Source organism: Schistocerca americana, chromosome 5, assembly GCF_021461395.2.
Source record: "Schistocerca americana isolate TAMUIC-IGC-003095 chromosome 5, iqSchAmer2.1, whole genome shotgun sequence".
In the NCBI taxonomy this organism is placed as follows: domain Eukaryota; kingdom Metazoa; phylum Arthropoda; class Insecta; order Orthoptera; family Acrididae; genus Schistocerca; species Schistocerca americana.
In genome coordinates, this window is record NC_060123.1 from 448853209 (window position 1) to 448877225 (window position 24017).

Below are 24017 nucleotides of genomic sequence, written 5' to 3' on the forward strand. Positions count from 1 at the left end.
GAAGTAACCATTGAAATTGTTACAAGTCAGAAGGTGATTTGTAGGTGATTGGGATTCATAATAACATTATTTTGTAGAAGAGATCGTATATGGTTCTAAATAAATCCAACTTGTACCAGTGTGAAATAAAATAATCCTTTTTAAATAATATTGGCACAATGTTCACTGAGTTAGTTTACTGCTCATCATATTTGGTGTAAACTGAATAATTTTTAACAATGGCTCCTGGAGATCATGACTTTGCCCAAATTGTTTAATTAGTGATTACTTCCTCCCATATTTTTGTGACAACAAAGATACAACAAAGTTCTTTAAGCTGAAGGTCACGTAACACAAATATCATCTTACATGATAACATTAACAACTCTCAGTATAGATTACTCTCCTTGCAGATATGTTGCAAAAACAACTTAATGAATTAGGTGAGCTTAGTAATTTCCATCCCTGTTCTCTGTGCAGGTCTGCAGGTGCAGACACAGAACCAGCAGTTCCAGAAGGGACAAAGCAGGGAAATGAAGAGGAAGCACGTGAAGCAAGTGATGTTTCCACAGTGGCAACATCCTCTGAAGAGGAGTATGAGCCGCCTCTCTTCCGAGCAGCCAGCGAGCATGAGCTTCCTCCAGAGTTCCGACTTGTACAGAAGCTTGTCAAGAATATGAAGGCCAGTGAAAGCCATCAAAGCTAAGATAACATTAGTTCCTAGTCTACTATATCTTGTTAAGTTATAACTTTTCCTGATTTTTGTATTATTCATCATTTCCATCTACCGCTTATCTTCTTTCCAATTAGCAGTTCTCTGCTGATTCTACATCTACATCAGTATGTAGACTCTGCAAACTACTGTACAGCGTGTGGTGGAGCGTACGTGTAAAAGTCTTAGAGATTTCCTGTCTTGTTCCATTCACACATTGAGCAAGGGAAAAATGGTTGTCTATATGCCTCTGCCTCCATACGTACCCTGATTACTTTGATATTACTTTTATGATTCTCAAACAAGAACAATGATGCCAGCAGAACTGTCCAACAGTCTTCCTCAAATAATGATTCTCTAAGTTGACACTGCAGTGTTCCTAGATATCAACACTGTCTATCTTCACACTTGCATATGGACAAAGATAACAATCCACCAGATAACAGAGACATTGAATTGTCGAAGGGCACATAAACAAGACTGAAAACCATGCTAGCTTTCAGATGCATTCATTTTCAGTTTAGAGTGTATAAGAAAGTAAGAAAGGTGAGAAGGAAATACTTTGCCAGCACAAAGAAGAATTCCTCTAAACACTAGCAAAGTTTTTATTCTTGTTTATGAGATTTTTGATGACTTAGCATCTCAAGTTTTCAGTGAATTATTAACTTTACTCCTAAATTATTTAAATTCTACCAGGATTGTTCACTGCCATATTTAGATTTCCATGTGGCTCCCTTCCATGCTAAACGTTTCACTATCCATCCTTTGTTATTGTTTTGTATTTTAGTTCTCTTTTTGTCTTTTCCATATAGTGTGCCCATATATTTTCCTGTGATTTTCATCTCTCTTTTCTTAAACACTCTAGCTCGAAAAAAGATTAGTCCAAAATCTAGAAAAGTTTTCTGTCTTGTTTATGTGTCTTTCAACCTCTCAGCATAAGGCTCCCAGCTTCCACCATCCACATGCTAATAAGTAGGGGACCCGTAGTTCATATGTGCTATGGTCCCTGTGTGACAAACAGTAATGTGATGTTAACTTGTGTCCATCTAGATGCATCTGTCCAGTTTTTGTGACTTCTGGATAATGTTTTGTTATGTGCAGCTTATCTTAGAAATACCTTTAATTTTTTTGGTGTCCTGTTGTGGTATGAGAATCTGATTTTCTTTTTAATTTAACAAGCTTCTTATGTTTTGATGGAAAAATCCGAGTTCGTTATGACTGTTACGTTTCCTGCACTGATAATTGCAGCTGTGTATATAGCTATTCAGCACCACTGTCTTTTGGAAACATATACTGTTAAGAAGACCTAGCAAAATACTGGTAATGGCAGCTATGGAACAGGCTGTGTTGCGGTTACCTTGAACTTGTCTGGAAATTAGTCATTTAAGTGACCTCATACTGGAAACATTCAGGAGTAGATCATACTGTGTGTAGTGAAATTATGTGAGGACGGTGCACTAGTCACACGCACATGTGCTTACCACAGTCTGTTGAGCAACTCCTAAAGCTCTGCATTTATGCGTTCAACTGAATGCTTCATCCAGGCCGTGTTGTGTTGCTTAAAGACTAACTCCATATTCACATTCATGTGAGCAGCATTGTGAGCGTTTTGCTTGATGTCATCTTCAAATGTGTAGCTAGAGATTATGGTCCAACTGATTTCCAAAACCCCCAATAATCACTACATAATCTTATTGATTGAGATCTTTCCCTAGAAAACTTCAGTCATTGGTGACGCAGCTGGTCTCTGCACTTGATCTAAAATACTAGTTACCTGATAAGCATTTCCCAGGGAACTCTGTAAAAGCTCAGACATTCTCTTCCCATAGCTACTCTACTAACAGAAGGACCTTTGATTAAACTTAACTTGTACTTTTTCCTGTCTTGTCAAAGTGTTTCTAAACTCCTTTGGATGTCTGCACACTTTTGTCCGCAGTCTGCAGAGCAGTGTACCTGTTGAAGATATCTAAACTAAAGCATCCCTTGAATCTCGTGACTTATCTAGCAGGTCTGACAACTGTCCTCTTACTAATCTTTCTGCTACCAGTTGCATCTCTCAACTGTTGACCATTTCTATATTACAAAAGTGCAAAATTATTGAACTCTTCAGTAAAATATAATAACACAAGTGTCTATATTTACCCTCTAAATTGATAGAAAATTCATAATGTTTAAATAGTACTTAATAAAATATTAATTATTGTTGACAACATTATTGTAGCATTAAACTTTGTTGTCCTTGGAATGAATTGTATATTGAGTTTTATTTTGTAAACATATGCTGTTTAAGAGCTTTGTCTGAAGCAACTTTTCTGTTTATTGTTTTTGAAATGTATTTTAGTCAAGAATTAACTCTGCAGTTGTATTTAATAACTATTATGAAACATAGTGCACTTAATTAATTCAGTCCTACGTCTCTCCCACCACTTCATAACACAACGTATAGTGTGCATGTTATCATAGGCAAAGCTTTTGAACAGCATAATGAATATATTAAATAAAATTTATTATATAATGTGCCCTGCTGTAATCAGACACACAGTGCCCTCTATATGTACCAGTGGGGTGCTGAACTCTGTTGCCGGGAAGTCCAAATCCATGCTGGTGCCATTGGATCAGTGCTGTGTCTGTCAGAGTGAAGAATAGGTACTTCCCTGTCCTGTTTGTTCACCTGACTTTTTACCCATAAATCTTGTCTGAAATATGATGGTTGCTTGGTAGCTTGTTCATCACAATCTCCAGCAACTATGTTAATGCTTTGTGGATGTGCAGAGAAATTGTATGGGGAGACATGACCATGAAACACATCATGGTCTTCTTAGATACTATTCCAAGGCATTTAGAGGCTCTTGATTTCTAACACAAGGGAACTGCACCTCATCCCAAATTCTCACTCACAAGGAACCCCCTGAGTGCAAGGTCACAAATGGCCAATGATGTTTACAGCATTTGACACCCCACGTATTGTCTATAATGCAACTACTGTATTGGCTGCTAGTGGCAACAGAGGGTGGGGGGGACTTCGGGTATCCAATGGTGAGCACAACATGAGGCTATGGAGCATATTTTAACTGCTTAACCAACAAGTAACTGACATCAGTGCTACAGTGACAGTGGTGTTGATGCAGAGCAGAGCAATGGTAATGATAAACAAAGCAAACATTGCATTATATGTACAACAACAGTTGCCAAAGTTGAAATTTCATAAGAAAGGAACCCAAGGAATCTTGCAGAGTGAGAAAGAAGTGGTAGATGAAATATTAGTGTTTCTGCGAGATGAGTCAGTGAAATGTGTGGTGTCACTTGACTGTGCGGACAATGTATATGAGGAGTACAATGGCAAAGATATGTGCTTAACAAGTGAAAGTGATACTGAAACAGATATCAAGACATATAGTTCATCATCCATGTCTTACAGGGGGCCACAAATCCCATCTCCAGTGAAATGTAGTAAAGAACAATTGTTGTCCAAGGTATGGGTACTAAACATAATTATGTACATGGAAGTTCATCTGCAGCATAGTAACAAAAATAAAATGAACAGATTTTTAATAAGTCTGCAGAAATATGACCATGTAGTACATAAGAAAAACTATGGATGCTAAAGGGAGGACAGGGCACACTTGTTACAAGGAGGCACAGCACAGTTTACAGGATGTGCATGATAGTGACCTACTATGTTATATACATCATGTGACATAGATTACAGTGATTTCAAGGAATGCAGTTGATGATTGCATAACTTCAAACATTGCTACAGAATTGGAAGTTGCAAGATAATGAAATTTCAAACCAAGTGTCAACTTGACAGTGCACAACAGACTGTGTAGATGAGATAAACAAACTTTGCCATTGACCAGCAAGGAATTTGTTTTCAACTCTGACTAGTTGGGATTTGAAGAGGAAACGTGTATGAAAGTAATGCTGGAAATTAGAGGTTCCAAGAGAGTTGTATCGAGATCAACAAAAATCAATGCCCTAACACATTCTGGGTGGTAAATTGGCTGAAAAGTTATTTATTATGCAGCGAGAAGTTGGTGGTGGTCTGCCCCCTATGATTCTTTCTCGTGTGCGTGGTCTCGCAGGGGCAGTAGGAAATATTTATGTCTTAGCAAGCAAGAGTGGGAAAATGGGTGAAAGAGAACTACAACTATGGTATGAGCACTCGTTTTGGTGACTAGTTAGCCAAAATAAATTACTTTTGCGTGATTTCTTCTCTGTGTATAATAAAGGGTGTATACACCTGGGGACAACAGGGAAATCTAAGAAAAATGTGAGAGTTTTTTAACCTGGGAAACTTTAGGAAAAAATTGTGATTTTTTTTTTTTAGAATTCTGGGAATTTTTCATTGTTTTAAATTTCAATTAATTTTTTTGTAATTTTGACTGGTAAGAACTGATATTGTAACAAAGAATTTTATGTTAGCCAACTACAGCAGAATAATATCACAGGAATGAAACATAAGTGAGGGAATAACACTAAAATAAAATTTTAGTTGCAAAGAAAATGAGCCATTTACAATAACTGAACACAGCGCACACGCAAATGTCTGCCGACAGCAAAATGGGTCCAGGGCTTTAGGGCGAAGACTAGGTAATACTTCTTAACAAGAAACTGCTTTCAATGAGAGTGACATCACTACTATTTACATTTCTGACAGGTTGTGGGAAAATATTACAAATGATGTTTTACGAAGCATTACTTTCAAAGTAAATTTTCTTTTATGCAAGATGAATAATGTTACTCATGAGAATGTGTGATGAATTTCTTAAGTCATGGAGTATTTGATTCTCAATCAAAAGTTAATACTTTACTTTGAGGACCAGCCTCATAAAAAATTTTAGACCCAGCCATTTATGTGATTATTTGGAATTTCACTGGCACATTTGTGCTTGATATACCTTGAAGGGTAGCATGTGCTAAAAAATACAAAGCTTCAAGGTTAGTTTTTCATATTTATTTTAGTTCTTTCATAGATTACAAAATTATTCGGCAACAATGGAAAAAATATAATTATTGTCCAAAAAAAGGTATGAGGTGTGTTCTTCTGTAATTTTGCATTTAACTGGCTTTACTATGGAAAAGTTGAAGTGCTCAAGAGAACATATATTCAGCCAGGTAAAGGTAACCCATGAAATTTTCAGTGCACAGCAGTGATCTCTCTCTCTCTCTCTCTCTCTCTCTTCTTACAAATGAAGGTCAGAATATTAAACCTGCCAAACATCAGTAAATGAAGCATCCCAATTCACTTATCTGCAAACATCGATCCAAAAAAGTTTAATTTTTAAATAATATATACAATTATTGATTTAAAGGTGTGTTAAGTGTATTTCCACTTGTTATTCATATTCATAGAATAGTCCTTTATTCAGTGAATGATATGGATTGAGAACAGTGAGGTAAGGACCAAAATGCTTGTAATTGGGCTCACCCTGACAGTGATACAATATTTTGTTACAACAGTGTTGATGTTGCATAGAGCAATTGTGTGTGTCTGTGTGTGTGTGTGTGTGTGTGTGTGTGTGTGTGTGTTTGTGTGTACGTGTGTGTACTAGAACCCAAAGAGGATCAAGACACAATGCAGTTATCTGATCCTTATGTGATACTTACCAGTCAACAACACATAAGTGGTTAACTCATTTTCTAATGTTATTAGAATGTTTTGGTTTACCTACTTTATATTTGAGTAACCAATAGGAAAATGAGCTAGTAAAATTTTTGCACCGAGAACTGTCTTGAAATACTATTTATACTTATGTAAACTTAAGGAAAATACATTAAATATTTTTTTTTTCGTAGAGAATTACCTTGAAACACTCCATTCTGAAATTTTTGTAGGGATTTATTGATGGTAAGCATTTAGTTTGTCAATAAGGAGCAGATTATTTAGTTTCTTCTTTCTACAATTTTTTTTGTAAGTGTGCAAATTATGCTTATTATACTTCTGTAGCTATGAAACTTACTGTATTTGTTTACTTTTAGTCATCAAATCACACAGCCACACTTCTAACTCTTCGCTGTCTTGCTGACCAAGATCTTAAGGACAAAATCATTCAGTCTGCTATACGAGAAGGGGAATGTCTGGAACTGCTCATTAACCTTATTGAAACAGACAACTTGAACTGCCAGGTAAATTTGTGTCAACTAATTTCACTCATTGTTAACTTTATCCTCTGTTAATATTTGGTAACTCAGTATCTTTTTTGTAAATGAAAAATACAAAATGTTTGCAGTCTAATCTGTAGTGTAGGTTTTTTTTTCAGATTCTCTCATTTGCAGCAGTATTTTGAATGAAAGAACTGAAACATTTTGAAGGTTTTACTTCTTACAGTTACGTGTAGATAGATTTCAACTCTGTGCAAAAGACACCCAGGAGTCTTTTAAATTGGTGACTGGACAACAGTGATTTAGAGCTAATGCTGTAATGCCTGCTGTAATAATTGTCATATGCTTTATGTACCCTAAATGTAAAAATTCTGATTATTTAGTTATTGACACCTGTTCTCCAATATCACACACTGTTTTGCCCTTTTGTTACATAGCTTTTCAGTCATGCTAACATTTATTGAATCTTTTACTTTTTTTTTATTAGTCTTGTACCACTCCACACAATACACCTCAATCCAGGCATTGTAATCACAATATAAGGCATGTATACCAATTGCATGGTAATATTTTTGTGTTAAGAACATCGGTCATGAGAGTGCCAAATATACGGAGTATATTTCAACATAAGAATTTCAATCCACCTGCCAAGACTTCTAACCAAAGAGGTGATATGTATTACATCTAGTATGAAACAGCATCAAACAAGGCAGAAAAATATACTGCATGTCTGACAACTGAAGGAAAAAATTCTACCCGCCGCATTTTTTAATGAATGCTTTATTTCATCAAAACTGGCGCCACAAGGATTATTTTGGTCATCAGCATTACAATATAGGAGTTTCTATCACTGACAAAGAGCATACTGAACATAAGTGTGACAAAAGACAAAGAAAGCAGCCAGCTGATCTAAGCTGCACCTTCTAGTTAACTAGAACATGTAGGATTGCCCTTTGCAGTAATCTGATTAAGTGCACTGGGTGAAAGTGACACAAAAGTATATCCTACAAGGCGGTTTGCTGCAGCTGACTGCAAGGCAAAAACATAAACCACAAATTTCTATTTCCTCAACATTTATATTTGCTGAATGCTTCAAATATTGGAAAGTATTAAATCTCCCTCAGAGAGCAAAATCTTGTATGTAGCATCCAAATGGTACACAATTAGACAATTCCTGAAAAAAAATAATAAGAAAAACATTTTTGCTTTGCTGATTTTATATTAGCAAAATAATTTGAAAATGCTGTCACTTGGAAGAAGGGAAATATAAATGGAGGAAACACAGTATGCCATTCAATCAACTTGATTCTAAACCAAATATGTAGGTTGGCTCAAAACCGTATTTGATTTTACCACAGTGCTGTTTGTATGACAGCATGAGATTAATACTCATGAAATGGAAATGCTTCCTGAGGAAAAATGTCATGCCATCTCTATTTCACAAATATTTATTTCATTTAAAACAAGAAGTGATAAACACATACAACTAATTGAAACAGTTGATAGTGGCAGTAGTACAAGCATCCTGTGGAAAATAACAATGCTTTTCATGTAGCATGAGTGGCAGTGGTGGCAGCTGAACAAGACTCCTGCAACTGGTTAGTGTTCATTAAGCTCCAACAGCTGGCCACCAGCAGTAAACTGATACCGAAAAGTGATGCAAAAATCTTTGAAAACTGGCACTTATGATACCTCAGTTGGTTTGATAATTTTGCATGAGACTGCAAGTACCAATTAGGGACCATAAGTAATGTGGTTGTTGAGTTCCAGAACTAGTTTCTGAAACCCACAGAACTCTACTGATGACTGCTTTTCTAAAGTTTCCTTCTCATTAAAATGCAAGTGAAGATTGCCTGTGTACATTACTAAATAGCTAAGTCTCAGTTGGGTCTAAAGCTTTCCAGGGGCAACAAAAACTTGATTTTCAATATTTCATATAATTATTGACAGAATTTAAAAAAATTAAAATGCTCTCATAATCTATTCAGAGTTACAGTCTTACAGTAATAGTTTAAGACAATGAGACAAATGTCAAAGTTACAAACTTGGAAAACTATCCAGACTACACTTATCCAGTGTTTTGATAATGAGAACATATAGGGACTTTAAACATAATTTCAAACTTTCTCTACACTTTTTCTTGCATACAGCCCCACAGAATTATGAAAAGAAAACAATTTACCACTTCTAAGTGTTTGCTCGTATAAATTATGTATTGTAACATGTGAACTGCTGTATGATTCATTTTCAATTGTACTATTGGTTTTGGACAGTAACAGTTTTCCAGTACCTGTTGTACAACATTATGGATACAGGACAATTTTAATACAGAAAAAATATTTGCAGACTATTGTAAAATGAACACAATATTTACAAATTTTTGTTACTAGCGAGTGTGATATGTAAATAAATTTCAAAATATAACACACACACACACACACACACACACACACACACACACACACACACGCACACGCAAAGGATGTTTGTTTTAACTGGACTGGAGAGATTGAAATATATCAAAAACTATACATTGGATTACAAAAAGTTATAATTCCTATTTGTTTGTCTCGGAGGGGGACATACAACAATACTGCACTCAACCCGCCATCCCATCCTGTGCATGGGTGGTGGGGGGCAACACTGAAATCTTCAATGGAAAGCCCCATTTTTTATTGCAGATTAGGACTATATGGCAAAATCTACATGCATTTTGTCTGAAACATTTTTTTTTCCATAAATGGCACTGTAATCATAGAAATAGAAAAGGTACACAATATAATTTATGACATGTTACTCCATGGCCCTTAAAATACTATTGCATATGCATCCCCACCTATGTGCTGTGAGGGTACAACAGACCAGTATTTCATAACTGGTAACTGGAAACCCCATTCACAATGTTGTATTCCTCTGACACTTCCAACAGAGGACCACTCAATGCACCACAGTGACCATGGCTCAAGGAGAATGCTACTCTACTTTTCCAATTAGTGTAAGTGTTCAAATGTAGTACTGCCAACTTCAATACATTTAGCGATCCGCTTTTCAAATGACTGTACACAGACAGAATTGTATCTGTGGGAATGTCAGCACAGGTGAGCCATGGTGGATTCATTTAATCTTTTCTTCCTGAAATAGTACTGTATCTCATTGCTACCTATCAGAACCCCTCGGAGAGCATTAAAGATAAACACCAGTCCTAATTGTCCAATTGTAAAGTGACCTGTTTCCAAATTACATACAAAAATAACCACTATTTCAGTATACATATAATTCGAAAATGATGCTTTGCTGATTAACATTGTTCTTATGTGAGAAACACAATATAAATTTGAAATTAATACTGTAACTAATCGAAAGAAATGTAGCACATGGTCAGGATGTACCAGTAAACCTATCATTATAAAATTACTACAGCAAATTAAATTGAACATATAAATAAAGCACGGTAATTGACTCTCTGATGTATGTTAGCACTAAAATTCAGGGACTAGTTGATTTGTTATAAACAAATTTAGAAATGTAGTTGTTACCTGTAACATAATTAGTCAGAAAATGTTATATTAACTCGTAACTAAGTTGAAAATAGGTTCACCTTGTTCAGCACTGAGATTGTAAATTTTTAGCAATGTGTAGCTCATATTCGGTTTAACTATTAATTGTGACTTTACATAAAATTGTAATTTTCATTGTAGGTAATTGTTAACAAAAGTATAAATAGAGGTCAAGCAGGCACCTTGGGGCACTCGTTTTTTGGCTTGGGTTGCAAGCAAATGTATTGTAGGCTCACTCGTTTGTTGATTGTTGTGAAATCTGTGCCTCGTTTGATGTTAACTTTGGGTACATGTGATGTAACCGGTACAGTTTCACCAGGCTCGGACACAAGAGTCCTGGAAATATATTGGTATTAAAACTGCACTGTAATTTGGAATTTATTTGGGAGTCTTCCGCAATCCTTTTCATAGGCTGCACAGCGACGAGACATGAATCCAGGAATTTTACAAAACCCCGAGAACTAAACAACTCTCAATGTTGGTAGAATTGACGTGAAAACAACAGCGCGTCGACTGGGCATTTCACTCAAAACATATGCAATGCGGAGGTGGGAAAATATAAACATCTCATTCCCCCTTCATTTACTGGGGCCCACTAGGTGGCATGAATTACCATTAGCTTCCTGTGTGTCATCGCTGGTCTTGAAAACATTCTTGAGCGTGTGGAATTGGAAGTTTGTGGGTTCATGGTGAGAGGGCAACATGGACAGTGGGTGGCCTGTTGGTTGGGTGGGCTGTCAGCTCTATTTGTGCAGAGATTGATTAGTTATGAGCATGCAATTACTGGCTGCATCAAAGTTTTCACACACCCTTCAGTATGTTTCAGCTGAATTTTCTTCCCTCACGTCCGTTCTGTGCGCTTTTGGATGCCGGTGTTTTGCATTGAGCTGAAATTATGGAATAACAACTTATCGATGTAGCAATGCTCTTAGTTTTATGAGTTGCAGGTCCATGATGTTTTCTGGAGTGTTTGTGGCTGCTTGACATTACCTCAGTGGAACTGTTCGCGCTAGCAACATATTTCTTAAGTTAACTTTGTTTATCCTACACTCTTATTTACAAGGTCTTATGTTAATATTTTCTGCCAAATATTTTGCATCTCTCCTGAAATGGGTACTATTATCTGATTTATGATTAACCTTCAGATTATTTCAGCCTGTACTTATTGTGCTAATATTTGGAAACTTTGAGCTTATTTTTTCTAGTGGCCGATGTTCGAGATGTTTGTCTAATTATTTTGACATCACTACTGTATTGTATTCATTACATGTATGTAAAAGAAAATCTTGCTGTATCATAACCATTGGCACTTAACTTTCATGGCTTATCTGATCTGAAAATTGAATGTTTGGACTTGTGATTTTGTAATTGGTAATTGCAGCTGCGGATATTCCTTACAGAGGCTAGTCTGATTAATATTGAAATTAATTTAAATTTGTGTAAAACCTTTTTAAGAGCTGTAAGCTGCAATTTGTTCTTAAAGTTTTAGTAGAGTATTTCTTTTAATTATTCCAAAGCCAAATTGCTTTAATTGAGAAATGTCTTACCTTATTATCTTGCAATGTTATATGCATTACTCTTATGTATTGCTTGTGGGTGGGGACCATGGAACAGTGGCTTAAACCTATTTCTTGTAAAATAAATAAGTAAGTAAATAAAAAGAAAAAAAATCCTGTTTCTCATCCTTTGGTATGGTCAACACTGTATTTGGTTTGTTAGTGTAATGTGCCCTGTAAATAAAAGTGAACTGTCAAAGGAAAAATGATGTGATTATCATGGGTCCACCCTTCCATGTGTCATTTTCCTTCCCCATCTTAATATGTAGGGGCATTTCAACAGGTGTTTCTGATGAATTCGACCACAGCTTCACAGCACTTGCTAGTATACCTTATCTTTTAAATATCCACACAGAAAGAAATCAGGTGACCTAGTGGGCCAATTAATAGGGCTGCCTCTGCCGATCCACTAACTTGTGTAAATATGGTCTAATACCTCCTGTACTTCAATTCCGTAATGCGGTGGGAAACCATCATGCTGAAACCACATACATGTCAAACATCCAGGGCAACATCCTGCAGTAGTACTGGTAGCACCTACTCCAAAAACATGTGAAATTTGCATCCATTCAATGAGCCATCAATAAAATAAGTATCAATGAGTTAGCTCACCATGATGCCACACAATATGTTAACCAACCAAGGACATAAATGCTCACCTTGCTGGAACCAGTGGGAATTGTCTGCACTCCAGTAATGCATGCAATACACATTAACACTACCATGGTTTGTGAATGTAGACTCATTGGAAAATAACATCTTGGCAAAGAATGTGGGTCATTTGCTTTTGTTGATGTGCCCATTCACAAAACACTATCCAGTTATGGAAACTGGCACCATGCATTGACATGTGGTATGGATAGTACTTATGAGAGTGCAGTATTGTCACAATACTATCTGCAGACTTACTGGAATTTTGGTGTAATTGCCAGGCCCTTACCAATGGCTTGTGGCACACTGCCACTAGTACAGCTTCTCCTGTAACACATTTGCTTCATTTTCTCTTGCCAGTCTGTGTACTGCCATCATACATAAAGGCATTCACAACCTTGTAAAAGGATGAACAAGTGCAAGCTTTCTCTGAAAACGTTCTGCATATAAGGCAACAACAGCCTCAACATTTCTCCTACATTCACCATAAATCAGGGTCATTTCAGTTTTTCCTTTTGTGGCTGTGACATTCATCATCCACTTGAACGTTTATTGTCCAGATGGTAGGTAAGTGTGCAGGCAGTAAACACTGTTCAAGTATTGTAATGTTTAGTGCCATTGTCTATTCTATGTCTGCGCAGTATATGAGCTCCTATGACAGAGCAATTCCCTAAACTGCCACAGTGGTGTCCTTCAGTTAACTGTACTCATACAAGTATTGTATATACCATGTGCACACAGAATTACTAAGTTCTTACTTATGTAGTATTTTATGCAATCTCTCATTTACTGTACAGTTTACAGTCCACTGATTCCAGTGGTATATTTAGTTTTGCCTAAAAGCTTGTTGGTTACGAGAAATTAAGAACTGAAGTTGTTACAGCAGCGTGCGTAGTAGCCACCAGAAAGATCGCGGGAGGCGCACATTGGCACGGTGCGTCATGGACGGTAGTTGCCGCAAGTAGAGTCCCGTCCTCCAGAGGGCACGCGAGAATTCGGACGCGACCTCTGCTGGCATGACAACAACAACAACAACTCCGGCAGCACGGGCCGTGCCCAGTCAGTTAACATCGGGCAGGCCTAGGACACAGTCCCGGTCTACGCTAAGTGAAGTGCGACGTAAACGTGAACAGTGTTACTACAGCGTGTAATAGTAAATTTAATGTGAGCTAATTAGTAACTTTGAGGGGATTGACACATCACTGGAAGATCCTTATTCCACTCCCTAAAGCAATTAGTTAAATGTTTCCAAAAACTCATTAACTCAAAAAGGAGCCCTTACACTTGTTTGACTCCAGGATTTGACATTATAGTTTTGTTGCTCTCTTTTTCCTCAACCTGATTGTTCCTTTAGATTTCCAAATAATCCACTAATTAAGACATTGGCTAGATTAGCAAAATCGTAAACTTCCAAATTTTATATGAAAGTAGGGAATCCACCATGTAGGTATACAGCATATCATTCAAACAGAACATTGAACTCTATTGTTTTCCAAATCATTTGTTATTCTGATAAACCAGATTGTTGTTGGAATCACTAGATCTACTCTAACACTAAATCTGACAATTAAGCTTCATAACATTGGTGAAGAAACAATACCGCGTAAGTAACAAAATAAGAATTTTACACGAGAGACAAAGAACTGTCTAAAATGCCTAATACATTTCACAGCGGCACTAAATTTGCATCATAGCACTACAAGGAAATATTGGATCAAATAAAAATGTAAAAACAAAAAAAAAATACGCTTTAGAAAACTTAATTACGGCACATGCGCGGAATTGTCTCGGTATTTGTGCCATGATCTGTTACTTACGCGGTATTTATTTGTCAGTCTCCCGGCACAACTTGACACATTTACGTTGGTATTTGGTGCTGAGAAAGCTAGTAAGAACATGTTTTGGAGCATTAATCATTTTTATTGAAACATTTCATAGAAACATTTTAAATAAATAATAAATCCTAAATGTCACTCAAAGCAGCAACAGAGAATTACACTGCACTGATACTCGTCACACAGTTACCTCCGTGATAATTTTCACTCGTAAGGAATGTTGTCATAATAACTATGACAATCTTTAGGAAGAACAGATTTAAGGTGTTGTAAATGATCCCATTTGGATTTCTTGATTTTCAGTTTTTCCTTGTATAGTTTCGGGAAGCAAACATCTCCAAGAATTTTCCTTGGACGCCTTGGGAATTCTTGCCACACCTCGTTGAAAGAGCACTTGTAGTAAATAATACCATTTGGGCGGTACTGTAGCGCCATCACATCAGTAACTGTAGGCTCATTTTTTACACCTCTTCCAGTACCAATTGACTCGTACAGCCGCAAACTTTTCTCTGCGTAGTTGATTAAAAAGGAATAATCTAGGTAATGGACTTCATATGGCTGTGGCTTTTTCTCACTTCTTTAGATATCATAGTGTTTTGGCTAGGAAGTGTAACTTCACATCCTTTAAGCTTGCACTCAATTGAACTGTGAACTGAGTCACATTCCATCTGAGTATGGCCTTTCTCCAAAAACTTTTGTGTAATCAATACTCCAGTATCAGTTGTTAATCTTAAAAGAGCATTTGATAATATCACATTTCTGTTCTGATATGTACAGCCATCAGAATAGAGAATGACATGAACGGGATTTTCCTTAATCGTTCTGGATAGGGTGTCCATGATGCATGAGGCAAAGCATGATGCAACCAAATCACCTTGCATTTCATCGAACCAGTAACATACTGCATCACGACTTTCGAAATTATACATTGTAATGTTATTTACAGCCAACTTTGTTTTATAATAAACTGCACTTGCACTTAAAAATAGAGCTACTTTCACGACCTGTAAGTCCATGGTGTACACTGAGCAGAGCTTCTGCTGGACTTCTTTCTTGTCAGCATCTTTTTTCATCCTTGCCTGCTCTTTCCGTTCTGTGTGTTGCTTCCACATGTTACCAAGCGTGTAACTACAACACTAGTCGCACTGGTCTTTCTTGGGGAAAATAAGCTAATATTACCATCTTCTAAAATCAAGTTAAAGGAAGCCTGACTTGGTGAAACCTTCTCCACATGACATTTTTCCCCATAGAGTCCTTACAGCTATTGTTGGGATTGTAAAATAGGCTCAAGGTACAACTTCGAGGAGGATTTCCTGCAGTAATGCGATGGAAAATTCGGAAGAGAGTCCAGGAATTCTTTCATGAAGGTTCTCTCATCTTTCTTCTTCGTCTGTTTGATTCAAGGTCGTGATGATTCTGTATCAGGACTCATCCTATGTGTGGAATTATTTAGCCAATACTGGACAGTCCATCCTTTAATCCCAAGAGTATTGAGAAACATCTTTTTGCATACTTTGTTTCCCCAGCTCATTTTTCAAATGATAAATGAGCGTCCCTTTTCTCCTGGATTTGCCAGTGTTCTGCCCTGGATGTTTGGTTGGAATTACGTCCACAAGGTTGATAATGTAAACCTTCCTCTGATCCCATGACATCCTTTCCCAAAATGTGTTAAATACTGCCTGCCTATCGTCAGCAGAAAACTGATGACACTTTCTTTGAACGGATTTCTGGCACACCTTCGAAGTACATGTCGGACCTAATTTTCGTGCGTCTTTTGGAGTATCATTAGTGATTTTACCAATTCAACTTCTTTTCTATCCAATATACGCCTGTCCATGCATTCTCAGAATTTTATTGGCATTTTTCTTCCAATCTTCAGGATGTGGTTTAGACTTCTTTTTCCTGTCACTGCTTTCATCAGCATAAAATTCTTGGCCTTCACTGTCAACATCATTATTTCTCCTGTGATCTTCCGATAATTTATCCACAGTGTTTCGCAAACAATGAGCACCATCACTTAGCAATGAGTGTGAAGTACTGTCGTCTCTAGTGGAAACTGTGACTGTGGTTTCATTTTGAGCATTGTTGGATACAGCCACTGAAGTTTCTAGATGGCAAAATATTTATAAATTGATTTAAGCAGACCAATATGAACCTCAAATTCATGTATTTATGACAACGACAGCATCAGTAATACTATTAACAATAATCTCAAGAAAATTTACCTGCGTCATTAGATGTTGCAGGAACAGTAACCGAGAACCCCATATACGAGGTAGGAGATGAGGTACTGGCAGAAATAAAGCTGTGAGGATGGGTGCATGAGTCATACTTGGGTAGCGAAAGGCAAAGGTCCCACATTTGAGTCTCGGTCTGGCCCACAGGTTTAATCTGCCAGGAAGTTTCATATCAGCGCACACTCCACTGTAGAGTGAAAATCTCTTTCTGGAAATATCCCCTAGGCTGTGGCTAAGCCATGTCTCCACAATATCCTTTCTTTCAGGAGTGCTAGTTCTGCTAGGTTCACAGGAGAGCTTCTGTAAAGTTTGGAAGATAGGAGACAAGGTACTGGCAGAAGTAAAGCTGTGAGGATGGGTGTGTGAGTCGTGTTGGGTAGCTCAGTTGGTAGAGCACTTGCCCGCGAAAGGCAAAGGTCCCAAGTTCGAGTCTCGGTCCGGCCCACAGTTTTAATCTGTCAGAAAGTTTCATATCAGCGCACACTCTGCTGCAGAGTGAAAATCTCATTCCGGAAACATCCCCTAGGCTGTGGCTAAGCCATGTCTCCACAATATCCTTTCTTTCAGGAGTGTAGTTCTGCAAGGTTCGCAGGAGTGCTTCTGTAAAGTTTTGAAGATAGGAGATGAGGTACTGGCAGAAGTATAGCTGTGAGGATGGGTGCGTGAGTCGTGCTTGGGTAGCTCCGTTGGTAGAGCACTTGCCCGCAAAAGGCAAAGGTCCTGAGTTCGAGTCTCGGTCTGGCACACAGTTTTAATCTGCCAGGAAATTTTGAAGTCCCATATATGAAATTAAATCGGTAAATGTAATTTCAGCATTATGACTTTTCTCGCCTGTTGTTTGTTCTGCATTTATGGGAGATCCTACCAGAAAGTGGACAGTCTAGAAATCTTTGGCAGAAATGAATAATGCACAGAACAAGTGAAGTGGGGGTGTTCTAATTTATGTCACTTGCAGTGCTACTAACATTCAAAGGTGAAAAATAAAACAGTTTTCTTACCACTGTCAGTCACTCTCAGGAATGATTCTCCGCTTTCATAAGCTTATTTCAGCTGAGAAACAATTCCTTCTTGAGTAAAAAGATCATCATCTATATCACTGTCCATTATCATGAATGAAGGTACAAGCATGGAACCACTTTCGAGCACTGCTAAACATGTAATAAGGCAGTAACAATGTGCTGTGGCTGTGTGCGCTTTTGTATTTACATGGTATTGTTCACAGTATCCATAGATTTTAGATACGCCGTATTTAATTCTCTACAGTTCCGCAGCATTGCCATCTATTTATTAGCTGTGTCACATACCCGGTATTGTTTTAGATAGTTTTTTCATGGTAAATAATTAAAAATTCAGAATTAAGGCGTTAAGAGCAAATGCACATATGGTCAACGATATCATCTTACTGAAAAACGAAAAATTGGCAAGTTGTCAGTTACGCGGTTTTGTTTCTTCATCGACAATAAGCTAAAATGTAATTTCCAAAATCACAAAATATTCCTACACCTGTCGATATGTATTCCCTCCAGGCAGCTAGTCTGCAGTCTGCTGCCAGAACTAGTCTGAGTAACATCTCCAGGTCAGTCAACTGATAAACAACATGTTGTAATGTGTATTAAAGTCTGTGCTCAGTTACCAAGCATTTGACACTTCAGTGTTAAATTCTGCCTTAATTATTTCTGTTAATTTCTCTAAGACAACAACATAACCTTCCACATGTTGTCATGAGTTATTCGGAGACCTACTGTGTTCAATGACTGTATAGTTAAAATCAACTTTATGGTATTCATCTGCCAGAATCAGCATGTGAAAGTGTACCGCAAACATCTTGCCACTATTAAGACTGATTTGTAGTTTACTGAAGTGTCTACCTGTGATTGACATTCTATGTGAGATATTAAGCTGGTTATTATGTTGCTATGAATGATAATAAATGTAAAAATCAGTCAAATTTAGTAAATAATGTGTTGCGTACATTATTTAAAACTTGCCATATTACAGCAACATGATGGACATCTGATGACAAGCTACCAAGGGCAGTCAAGAAATCACAGGTAAAATATGTGAACAATTTTTCCACTAGGATATCTTCAAATTCAAGCACTCTGATTGACAACAGCTTTATAAACCAAGAAAAACCACAGCATAAGAGAATCAGTACAATTTGTGAATGGTATCTCTGGCCACCAGAGACAGATACTTACTAATGACAACCTGAATATCTGCCAGAAAAAAACATCCCTGTTGAAAAGTAGTAGAATAATAGAAATTGAATTGATTTCAATCTTTAAGTCAAGGCTCCAAGATATAGAACGGAGACATGGACAGTGAAAAAGATTTCAACATCAAATAAAACTTGTTTAATAGTAAAATTGCAAGGCAAAACATGTCAGCTCAAAGTGAAACTTGTTTAACAATAAAATTTCAAGCATATTTGACTGCATCTTTTGACAAATAAGCTAATAGTTGATAAAAAAAATATGCATTACCATTGGTATGAAATAAAATGCCTAATCATATCAGTTAAGTGAAGTTTTTTGCTAGCCAGTCACTTTTGTCAGTATACAGTACAGCAGATGTGATTATCACTGGACATCATCAGATCGAATAAGCAGCATCCTTGACACAATGCAGCATGACTTGTGGGTTCACAAGATATAATGGCGTGCTACTTACTGGATCTAGAGATTACAGGAAATTGTTAAAATTGATCAGCCGTCATTAAAATCATTATGCCTGACAATGAAACTGTTAAAAGAATTAAATTTGCCATAATGAAGTATTTCCTCAGAAGAGAGATATAACATAAATAACTATAGCTTTGGACTACATCTTTAAGCCCTTTAGCTGGTACTGTATTATAGAATTGTAAAGCATACTGACAACTTTGACATCATCGGTGAAAAACAGTTCAGTTTTGAAAGAGGTATATCCACAACACTGCAATGCATATTGACAACTTTGACATCATCAGTGAAAAACAGTTCAGTTTTGAAAGAGGTATATCCACAACACTGCAGTGGAACCCTTACCATGAATGTGTTTAGGGTTTCAGATTTGTGTATAACAAAATATTTCTTGTCAAAGAATGCCACTGCAACATCAGGAGAGCAATAGGAAAGTCTATAATTCTAACTTTAAGAGAGAAACCAGAACATGGTCTCTGATGAGCGTGGCAAAGTAGATGGGATGAGAAGGAGTGTAACTGGTCTGCGTGAGTCTGTCCTTTGTACACTGCTGTTTTTCATACATATAGCAAACAGAATAGTATCTAATATTTCTGTACAAAGTATAATACTTCTGTACAAAGGACAGTGTCAATCACAATGTTTGTGTTTTTCAGTCAGTAATCGTGGCACATAAATGGTAGATTTATATGAGAACTAGCTTCCAAGACAGATTTTTAAATTCTATAAACACATATACAACCGGTGTTCAGAACAATTTACATTTTTCTGAAAAGGTAGTTTTTCTCCTAAATTATGTGTCACACTGTGATATAATTTTGCAAGTTTTTTCAGTTCTTTATGTGGATACTACATGAAAATGTGAGAAGCAAATGTAGTTATTAGTAAAGAATAATAAATGGCAATGTCATGGTTGATGTTGAAGTTTGACTGCATAAATGACAAACATTTGAAATACTTTTTATTGGTTGTGTTCCACAGCTTTAATAACTCACAGAAATGACATATTGTAACACTTGAAGCTGCTGCATAATTTATTTTTAATTGTATTATAAAGATAATACTGGTCATAACAGTAATTCTTTGCTGTTTTATACATTCTTCACCCAAAACCTACACAGCGGATCAAAAAAAGTTATAATTCCAATTTGTTTGTCTTGGAGGGGGACATCCAATGATAACACACTCGATCCACCTCCACCACCCCACCCCATGAGTGGGTGGCAGGGGTAACTTTGAAATCTTCAATGAGAACCTCCATTTTTTATTGTGGATTACAATTCTATGGCAAAATCTACATATGTTTTGTCTGAAGCATTTTCTTCATTTTGCCACAGATGATGCTTTAATTGGAGGAATAGAAAAGGATACACAATCATAATGTATGACATGCTACTCAATGGCCCTTGAATATCCAATGGCATGTGGGACCCCTCCTCCATGCTGTGAGGGCAGGTCAGACGAGTATCTCATAACATGTAATTGGAAACCCCATTAACAAAGTTGTATTCCTCTGAAATATCGATTACGGAATATAACTGGTAGCCAGTGCTAGGAGAGAAATGTCATTGTTTTGTGATTTCAATAACAAGTAGGTCAAAGTTGTCACCTTTATGCTATAATTTTATAGAATTTTTTTCATGTTTAGTGAACCATCTATACAAGCATAGTGATCTTGGCTGCACATGGTTTCTTGTATCTTTAATGGTATAGGAAATTAACACAGCTCAGTTATTAAGTAGTTTGTGGTTTGCATAATATTCTTGATTAAATGTATGTACTTCAATTTTGTGTACATTTGTGAAGCTCGTTTAGTTTTCTCACATTTCAATACAGTGCCCTCATGTATTGTCCAAAGGTCAAATTTATTCAACCAAGTGATTGTTATTGGGTATAGTAAAAGAAAAAAAGGGAGCAAAATAGTTTTGACCTTGAGACAATTAGTGAAACTTTTTGGAACCTCTGCATAGAATGTAATTGTAAATTTCACTGCATAATGTTCATATACTGACTAAGTTAAGTCATTGCTAAGAGGGAATGTTTTTTCAATAGCCTGATTTAAATCAGCCAAGCTTAGTCATTAGTTATTTTACAATTTATTATACATATCATTATCATATACATTATACATATCATTATCGTATATGTTTGTTTATATTTTATGGTTGTGCTGTTTTACTTACTCTTATTTATATTTACCTGTGAATTGGTGGTAATCAAGATGGAATCGTATGTCTCAGTCATAAGAACAGTGGTATCTTTGTGATGAACTAGTGTCTTTATTTTGTGCCTTTTGTCTGTGTGTGTATGTGTGTGTGTGTGTGTGTGTGTGTGTGTGTGTGTGTGTGTGTGTGTGTGTGTGCGGGCTAGAGAGAGAGAGAGAGAGAGAGAGAGAGAGAGAGAGAGAGAGAGAGAGAGAGAGAGAGAGAGAGAGAGAGAGAGCGAGTGGACTTTGTATGCAGTAATTGTTGTTCTATTTAAAATTCTTCATCATTAGGTGTTGTAATTAAATGCACTAGAAAAATCAGACACCTCTAAGTTATGATTCGGTAGAAACATGTATCAAATCAGTACCTCTTGATGTGAAGTTGGTCTATGAGTAGCAATATCTGCAGCTATCACATTTTATGAATGACAAAGTATCATTTGTGTTCCTGTGCATTGAAAAACTGCTGAAAATGCTTGCAAGGTGATAAGCACTCAGTTTTCTTCTTTCATTATTTCTTCTTCATGTTAATCAAGCCATATCACCTCAAGTGTAGCTTACTGTTATTGTTGTACAGAAGATTAAAGTTCATTAATTGCTTTGGAGATTACAACAAGCTATGCATTTTGCATTGTTACCGTGTAGTTTTAAGGCTGAAAAAATACACTAGGATGATATTCTTTTCTCTGAAAGTTAGTTGACGACCATGCTGATATTGGATTTGTGCTTATCCTGCTAGTTTAATCTGTCATTGCTTATCTAAGAGCTTTCTCTAACAATTTGAATGTATTAGTAGACTCACTTCCTGGCCACAAAAACAATAGGCTACCATAATTTAAGATAAACAAATAGTCTGTAATACAGTGATGTTGAAACAGATCTCTTGGTCAGTTACAATAATTTTTACATGTGAATACGTTTTCCCTTTTATTCTGTCCTGTAAGCAACAGCAGAATACAATTTGTAAGCAATGACCAAATAAAATATTTAACAAGCTGAGTGGTTAACTTTATATTCAATCAACAGTTTTGTTTCATTTCCTTTCTTTCCATTTTTTCTCCCCCTGTCAAGCATCAACTGTTCTTTGTTTCAGCTTGGGGCTCTTTTAATTTTAAGCAAAATATCATCTAGTCGCAGCATAAAAAAGAGTATTCTAGATTTTGAAGGAGTGCTGCCACTAGTCAACATTCTTTCATGCCCTGCAAGAGATTTGCAAATTTTGGCAGCAGAGACAATCCAGAACATAGCTAGTATGAGACAGGTTCGAAAGCTAGTAAGACAATATGGAGGCATTCCTATTCTGGTAAGTGCTAAAACATTTACAAAAATTGCACGGAATTTTTAATGACTGTACTTAGTGGACTAATCATTCAATTTCAAACAACTTTTTCATATAATTATACTATGATTATTAGAAACACTAACTTCCTTTGATTACCGAAAGTTTAGACAACAGTACCTGCTTACATCATAATGGATGTTTCCAAAAGATTATTCGCTACTTAATTGTTTATTATATCTTTCTTTGTGTACAGTGATGATTCAGTGTTGGAATGAAACAATAAATATCTTCTTAGTGATAAAAACAACTCCAAAATATCACCAATTTCAACACAATGGGTGTGTTTGTAAAGGGAAGAGCATCACATAAATTTAAAAAATAAAAAATTGTGTAAGAAACTGGTTACATATGCTGACTTTAATGTAGATGCAAGGACTAATGAAAAATTTGTATCATATTTAAGGAACCAGATAGTTCCAAATGGACAAATCTAAATTTTGACTACTGTACAAGAGTTACATCAACTGCTTCAACATGTATTGATAATATCATAAATATATAGCTATAATTACAATGACAAAGGAAAATTTGTATTAGATTCAGAAGTATCAGACCATGCAGCACTATTTGTATCATTATCAAAATTAAATTTGTCCCACTTACACACACACACACACACACACACACACACACACAAATAAAACAGAATAAAACATAAAAGAATAATTAGGAACTTCAGTCAAGAAAATGTAGAGGTACTTGTTAAAGGGCTAAGCTTCATCATGCAGTCAGTCAGCAGACACACTTAGAAACAAATGACAATTAGAATAATGTTTCAGCTGAATTCATGGGTATATGCAGGGAATGCTTTCCTTTTGTAACTGTATGGGTTGTGTCTCAGGAAAGTACATCATGGGTAACAAAAAGAATTAGAGTGTTTAGTGTTCAGAAAAATGTATACATATAAGCTTTTAGATCTGTTGTAAGAAATGAAGTTGACAGTGAAATGGAGAGAAAATGCCCCTTTAAACTAATGATAAATGGTATAGCTGTTACAGATTCCAGTGCCATATGTAAATCCTTCAACAACTTCATAAATTGTCATAAAATCTGTGACTGCTCACTACAAAGTACAGATCCTAGTATGACAGAGAGAAATTGCTCCGGTTTTATGTTACATCATGGTTCAAGCTCTGAGTTATGAAAATCATAT

General features: G+C 36.4%; 1 protein-coding gene across 1 annotated transcript in view; it reads left to right on the forward strand.

The window, feature by feature from the left end:
• The window catches only part of LOC124616744 (armadillo repeat-containing protein gudu-like), a 159061-nt gene that overhangs the window by 45354 nt on the left and 89690 nt on the right, over positions 1–24017 (forward strand). The window contains exons 2-4 of the mRNA XM_047145113.1: positions 460–661; positions 6674–6820; positions 22616–22825. Coding sequence (XP_047001069.1) covers positions 460–661; positions 6674–6820; positions 22616–22825 — 559 coding nt within the window. The remainder of the gene's footprint in view (positions 1–459; positions 662–6673; positions 6821–22615; positions 22826–24017) is intronic.